The 7,570-nt window shown below is 49.4% G+C and overlaps 2 protein-coding genes across 2 annotated transcripts in view; both read left to right on the top strand.

The window, feature by feature from the left end:
- Positions 1-1,774, top strand: part of CTHT_0056280 (uncharacterized protein) — a gene marked incomplete at both ends in the record, with an annotated part of 2,290 nt that extends 516 nt beyond the window's left edge. The window contains one exon of the mRNA XM_006695890.1: positions 54-1,774. Coding sequence (XP_006695953.1) covers positions 54-1,774 — 1,721 coding nt within the window. The remainder of the gene's footprint in view (positions 1-53) is intronic.
- Positions 1,775-6,778: 5,004 nt separating this feature from the next.
- On the top strand, positions 6,779-7,339 carry CTHT_0056270 (uncharacterized protein; the record flags this gene model as incomplete). The annotated part of the gene is made up of 1 exon (XM_006695889.1): positions 6,779-7,339. The coding sequence occupies one exon, from the start codon at positions 6,779-6,781 to the stop codon at positions 7,337-7,339; it is 561 nt and encodes a 186-aa protein (XP_006695952.1).
- Positions 7,340-7,570: the final 231 nt, after the last annotated feature.

Here is a 7,570-nt window from a genome sequence, read left to right as displayed (position 1 = left end):
AAAAAAAAAAAAAACAAACCCATCTCTTGAGATGACAAGTACTGACCATCTAGGCCGCGCAAATGCTTCGTGCTTGCTCGCGTGCTACATGGTCCTGATCCAGTCATGGCCGCCGCACCTTGCCCTAGCCCCAGTGGCGCAGGTTGACCCGCCGCTTATGCCGTTCCGCGACGCTGGCTATAGCCAGGCTGACTACGGCATCACTGTCCAGGATGTCGTCTACGGCGTCTGGAAGGCAAAAGAGGAAGGCTGCTGCATTCTCGAGAACTTCGACCTCGACGAGTACGAGCGCTTTGAGCGTGTAGACGAGGGCGACTTCAACTGGATTACCTCCGACTTTGTTGCCTTTGCTTCTCCCCAGACGACTCCCTCGGCCCGGACGCCAGAGGGCACTGACGGCTGGGAGCTGCTCCCCAAGACGCTCGACGCGGTTGACGCCGATCCGAACATTAACCAGCCGTTCAAGAACGTCTTGAGGCACTTCGTCGAGCGCAAGGTTGGTCTCGTCGTCCGGCTGAACTCGGTTCTGTACAACGCTTCGTACTTCGAGGCCCTTGGCATCCAGCACGTCGACATGATCTTCGAGGACGGCACCTGCCCGCCCTTGTCGATGGTCCGCAAGTTCATCCGCATGGCTCACGACATGATTACGGTCAAGAAGAAGGCCGTTGCCGTTCACTGCAAGGCCGGTCTTGGTCGCACAGGCTGCCTGATTGGCGCCTACCTCATCTACCGCTATGGCTTCACCGCCAACGAGGTCATTTCCTTCATGCGCTTCATGCGCCCCGGCATGGTCGTCGGCCCGCAACAACACTGGCTACATCTCAACCAGGGCGTCTTCCGCGAGTGGTGGGTCGAGGAGAAGATCGAGCGCAAATTGCGCAAGGAACTCCAAGCCGCCCAGGCCGCTGGCCTTGCCAACGTTCCGAGCACCCCGGTCCGCGGCGTCAAGACTCGCAGCAGCAAGCACGCCGCCGCCACGCCGAGCCGGGCCGCCCGGACCCCTCTTAGTGAGATCGACCAGGACACCCGTGATAACGGCATCGGCGTCCAGGAGGACTACTTACCCGCCCCGACACCGGGTCAACCACGCAAGCGAGCCGGCGACAGGCATCACCCGTACGGTCGGCGCACTAGTGTTGTGCAGACCGTTGAAGAGGAAGCCCTCGACGAGCAGATCCAGGCCGAGATCATGGCATCCCAGCAACAACAGCAGCAACCTGCCCAGGCGCAAGCGCAACAACCCCAAGGAGCGGATTCCGACGAGGAGTGGAACCTCCGCATGAGGGCTGTGCGCAAGGCCTCTGCGCCCGCCTCCCCGGACCGCCGCGACCGCGCCGTGAGCTCCCAGTACCGCGTCATCGACCACGACGACGCTTCTAACGACATCGAAAACATCGGTGCTGCTGTGGCGCGTACAAAGTCGTACGACCAAGTCCAGCGCGCCACTGCCAACACCCACAGCAACTCCGGTTCGGCATCCGGCACGCCGTCCGCCCCGAACTCCTCTGGTAGTGTTGGAGGAGGAGGAGGTGGAGGTAGTGGTGGTGGTGGATCATCGGCCGTGTTGACCAAGGTTAGGGGGGCTAGCACTAGTCCGTCGTCTAGGAGGGGCGCTGCGGCCGGAGAAAAGCCTGTTGCCGGAGGGCCCGGGGTTAGGGAGGCTGGTGTTAGGAAGACGAGTGGACGGATTGGGAGTGCCGGGCATCATGGCCATGGACATGCCTCGGGGGCGGTAGCACAGGCGGTTAGGAAGTTGAGTGGGGTTTCGTAAGGGACGGCGGGGTGTGGAAGAGAGGAGGGGGGGGGGGGGAGGCGTCTTGGAGGAGAAAGATGGGGAATGGCTCCGCACCCTCGACGGCGGTTCGCCTGGGGAGGGGCAGCATTGCCGGCTGGTTTTGGTGATATAGTACCTTGCTGGTACTACTACCTTGTGTTGTGTTATGTTGTGTTGCTTGTGGGTTTGTCAGTGTATCCAGGGCTTACTGCTGCTGCTGCTATTGCTATATTAGGCGTTATGGGTCTGGGTTGGTTTTGGTCTTGGTTTGGTCTGGCTTGATGGTGGCTGGATTGATTCACACATCATAATGGAATGAAATGAACCAAAATGCGAAGCAGGTTTCGTGATGGACTTGGGTTACTTGTTTACTGCATTAAGTGACTGGGATGAGCAAGAGAAGGTCTTTAGTCTGCCAGGTTTTGAGCCAGATTCTGTTCCTTCTTTTTGGGGAAGATGGCTTTTGAGCTTCCTGCCAAGTGACTCTTGACCAGGCGTGAACCGGCTGAAGAGAGCTGCGCGGTGGTCTTTTTTGCTTGACTAAGGTGCATAGACACATAATTACATTGCGTTTGATGAAGTGCATGTTCCATTTGGAAATAAATGCAAAAGATATACAATCCTTTCCGTAGTCATGACGTTGAAAATCTGGCCCCCTATTTTGTGGAGGATCTAGGTTGTCCTCTGCCACCAAACTGTATACCTGATCATGTACGTTTTGACTTTTGCATGGCAAAAAATTCCAATGTTTTATTGCTGTGATTCTATTTCTTTGCCTTTTTTTTTTTTTTGTCAAGTGCACACATTCATTCAGCCATTACAATTACAACTGATGGTTCCTATCACATCTTGCAACATCCAAGGCTTGAATGGCTTGCATAGAGATGACTACCACAGGTTCTTCTGAGTCAGGGACACTAACACCACTCACTAGGGCTGTTATCTCCCGCCATCTGTTTTGGATTGTAATTGGTCAAGTTTCCCCGAACTATGTAGCATAGTTCTCAACACAGAGTGAGACATGGAAAAGAGTGTTCGACCTAACAGTTTTGGGGGCTAAATTTTCCTCTGTATAACCTCTTTTGCAGGTTATGCCATGGGAAGAAACGCTTTTCAGCTGATGTTCGATTGTACGCTGAGCCATATCCGATCTATCGAAGTGCACTACCTTCCTCTTTTTCAGACACGTATTCTATCATCATGTCTGCTTCTTTTCCGTTTCATGCTGGTTTTAATCTTTGCTTACCCGTGATGAGCTGTCAATATAGTGCATAGCCTAGGTAGCTAGCAAACACATGGTGACTCTTAAATCCCATGGAAAACACATAAAAAATCAAAGAGCACCCTGGCTTTTCAAGGGCTCAGCTCGTATTCCATCACAGAACCAAAACACCCTTGATCAACATCATTGAATCAGCCACGCTTCGGTTGAACAAGTTCCAGTGAGCCAAAATGTGCTTGCTTCTTTTTCATATTTTCTTTTATGGCTATCCCTCTTGTTTGGCAGTGCTTTCACCCCGAGCATTCCTCATTGGGATCAGTCACTATCCATGATTGAAAACACCGCGAGGTTCCCAAATTCTCAGCTTCCAGGCTCTATTGAAGGCCACTTTATCGTAGATCTTCTGGAGCAAAACATAAGCAAGAATCACATCCTGCAGTCTTGTGGACAGGATTCATGCGTGTCACCAATCTTCGTCAAGCATGGAAGTGAAGTACCCCCTTTGCTGAGCACTTCCTGCAGGTCATCCGCAATATCCGGGGTGACCCAAGCACGAGCTGGCGAGTCTACACAGTTTCGGGCCAACACACCATTACGCAGCATCTAGTGCCACACAGGAAGTGTTATGAGGCATCTCTTGAACTACTTGGGAATATAACACTGCTTCTGGGGTATGATATATAGCGAACAGACTCTCCCACGAAGCTCAGTTGTCGATCTAGTCTTCATTATCTTTCTTTTCATCTTTTGTGTTTCTTGTCCTTATTTTCGTCGCCGTTCACTTATCACCAAACTGGAGTTATTGAGAACATCTCGGTTGGAATTGTGAGGATCTCGGACAGGACAATATTGTGTGTGTGAATGCATCACTCACTAGCTTTTGCTTGTTCAACCCTCCGGTATCCAAGAGTGCCCCGACACCGCTTCAAGGTCGGAGCCAATTGTAATATGCCAGGCCTGAGACTGTGACGATATGTCCGAGTCGATGATAAGCAATAGTTCAGGTTCTGAATGTCTTCCGTGCTACATAGAGGCCTGATAAATTTGGAAGGTATATAAAGCTTACATACCTACCCATCTACTTGAAATCTATTTAAGAAATTCGCGATCAGTAATAGGTCCTCATATCCCTAGGCGGAACACAGAACGAGTTAACTGCGGTCATCTAAATACAATCGAGATGTGAGTGTGCTTTTTTCCGAAAAAAAAGTCTGCGGTTTAGCTGTCTTGGATCGAAGTTATGGTCCGTCATTCCAAGAGGTAAAGCATCTGTTTCAGTGTCTCAAAGCCACGAGACAGATAAGTTCGGTGCCCTGTTACCAGGTAACATGCCCTTACATACCTAAGTGCAACAATATTGGCAACTTCGGAGCTGATATAAGGTGGCCTTTGACCATGGAAAAAAGTATATAATGACTCGATAACTTCTCTACAGACTACAGACCAAGTGGACACACAACTCACCACAACCAACTCAAAAAGCCACTTCGTTAACATTTCAGCTTTCAGATTGAGTAAAAGTGGCCATCTAGGACAGCCAACATGCCGCTATTTTTGTTCCAGATCTTCCTTTGGGTTCTTTGGTTGTCGTTTGGCAATACTTTTGCCATGACCATCCACCCTCGGGCCCAGTTGCACTCTACAAGCAAAGAACGAGCCACGGATCTTATTGCCCAGCTTCCGCAACCCAACAATGATCACAGTGTCTTCAATGAATCCGCAGCTTGGAATGTCAGCAACTGGGTTCCAACTGAACACGATGCCTTGCGTCCCCTTGTGAATCATTGCGGTCCTTCTACCTTCATTGACCAGACTAGCAATGCATCGCCTTTCGCCAACCATTGTTTGCAAATCGTACGAAACATTCAGGGTGACAAAAAAACAAGTTGGCGAATTGCGACGGGCCGCCACCGCACAATTGCATCGCATGCAACCTGTCATTTTGGTGTGGAATCCAATGGCGGAGGGAACAATATTTTCTTTGACGTTGGAGGAGAAGATGTTGAGGACCTCATCAGGGATTCAGTTAGAAAGTTCCGCAGATCGAACGGCAGGATTGGTGCTAAAGGCGTCATGTCTTGCTCGGGAAGTTTTGGTAGAGAAGAGGTGCTCTGGGGCATCTTCTGAGCAGTCGAATGCAGGACCAATCCTGCTCATTTTCTATACTGTTAAGGTCGATACGTGGTAGTTCAAGGAGGATGGCGACACCTCATGCGACATGGAGCTGGTGCTGTGTTTGCATGTCTAACAACTTTTACACATTCTCAAGTACCTAAAAAAATGCTCCAGCGTTCATTCAAGGTCAAAATATACCTGACAGAGTCGCGAAAATATCACCACTCGCATCATGAGATCTGTCCTTGCTTACCAAAGGATGTTAGTCAGATCTCTGTGGTATAGACTACACCAGCTCCTGGCAGGATTCGTTACTAACCACAGCTATTAACATGTACACTTGAGCAGTACTCCTCTCCTATCTATTACTTTTTTCTGCAGCGTTGTTCTTCAAGTTTCAAGATTATTCATCATCACAATTGTGGTTCACATCCTTATTGTCAGAAATGCTTGGAAGGGGGATGGAGATAGGGCTTGCGTCCATTGCACGAAGTGCAACTTGCTCAATTATATTCTGCATTTGACAAACTTGAATGCTATGTCTCGCAGTTTTCTACCGAGGACATGTGGCTTGAGTCCTCCAAGTAGAGCCCCTGTTGCCAGAATGCTGCAAGTCAAGTGATCAGGATCCTACTGACATGCCTTTGATATTTCCATGTCTCCTTACACAGTCGGATTTAGCCAAATTGGCCCACTTTAACCGATCCATCACAATTGGCATCTTGCATTTAGAAAATCCTGAGCTGTGTCTGTAAGATCCCGGTGAACAGGATTTCGCGCCGCAAAATGGGAACATAACCTCGTTTTTAGGTGAGGAGCTCGTTGAGGTTTTTCAATATAGCCGATACGTTGTGTCTGTATAGAAATCTTTCAATGCCACTCTCCTCTGTAGATCTTGGTGGTAATGGAATGCTCGGGTAATACTGAATTCCAGAGGATCGGGTGCCTGGAAACTTTCTGACTCAAAAATGGACTATCAGAACATTGATTCTTTTTGTTGCGGGCTGTTCTGTGGGTCACCGCCAAGATATCAACTCATCAAGGTTAGAGTCCTCCATGGTATCACAGGGGATGTACCTCATGATGACTCGTACTGCTTATGTGTGTTTATATTCAGATACAATGTATTAAGGCCTAAACACCTGAGTAACAACGTTACATAAAGCTGTATATAACTCCTTGGCCTCTTCTACCAGTTACTTAGGGGGTTTACTAGCTTCCTCCGTTGAAGCCTCGTTCTATCCTGATCTCAGTTTCCGGAATATACTTACATGGAGTCGTCACTTCGAGCAAGAATAGAAGTAACAACGATTCTTGGATGCAGATTTTCTGTGGGCTAGAGTGTACTTTCCAGGAAAAAAGTGTTACCCCGCTTACTGAAATAGCATGCGAAGATCCTTCATTTCTTCCTTTGAGAAGGATTTTTCCCAAGGAGGATTCAATCCTTCAAGTGATGATTTTGCTCAGAGCCATTGAGTTGACCTCGCAGTCGGCAGTTCTCACACCTGACTGGTGGTGGCTATAAGAGGATTGAAAAAGGGATATAAGGATGAAGAGAATCCTCTACAGCTGGGATCAACACACAGCTCGTCACGCCGATCTCAAATAACCATTTTGTTTCAAAATTCTGACTGAGAAAACTTGGCCTAGCGAGGAGAACCAAAATGAAGCTGCCCCTGTTCCAAATCGGCCTCTGGGCTTTCTACCCCTTGTTCACCAGCACCCTCGGAATGTCTATCCCCGTTAGCGACAAGTCCCTCCCTGCCAGAGAGAATTCGGTTCAGGGTCATGCTGATCACGTTATCCGTGACGATTCAGCAGCTTGGAATGTCACAGAATGGGGACCGACTCGTCGTGACGCCTTGAGTCCTCGTGCTGTGAACCATTGTGGTGCCTCGACCTTTGTTGACCAGACCAGCAATGCGTCACCTCTCGTCGACCACTGCTTGCAGATCATCCGCAATATCCAAGGTGACCCAACCACTAGCTGGAGAACTTCGACAGGCAGACACCGTACCATTGCATCACATGCAACCTGCCGTTTTGGCGTTGAATCCACTGGCTCTGGATCCAATATATGGTTCGATGTTGGAGGAGAAGATGTTCAGGATCTCATCAGGGATTCGGTCAGGAAGTTTGCCAGAAATGGCAAAGTTGGTGCCAAGGGCGTCATGTCCTGCTATGCGAACAACGGTAGACAACAAGTGCTCTGGGGCATCTTCTGAGGACCTCAAAGACACAAGACATGGGGGGGAGAGGAGGGAGGAAAGAGGGTGAAACGTCTTAGGAACTCGGTTGTCAACCTTGCCCTTGCTTTCTTTCTTCTTGATAACCTGATTATTCAGGAGTTATCTGTTTCCTATATCGTTGTGTGTGGTAGCTCGGGGAAGACTGTACATCTTTGAGCAAGCTAACGTTGTGTTTGGAATGAACATCTATGGCTGCTCAACATTCAA

Source organism: Thermochaetoides thermophila (assembly GCF_000221225.1).
Source record: "Thermochaetoides thermophila DSM 1495 unplaced genomic scaffold scf7180000011820, whole genome shotgun sequence".
NCBI lineage: Eukaryota > Fungi > Ascomycota > Sordariomycetes > Sordariales > Chaetomiaceae > Thermochaetoides > Thermochaetoides thermophila.
This window is presented reverse-complemented; position numbering and strand designations above follow the sequence as displayed.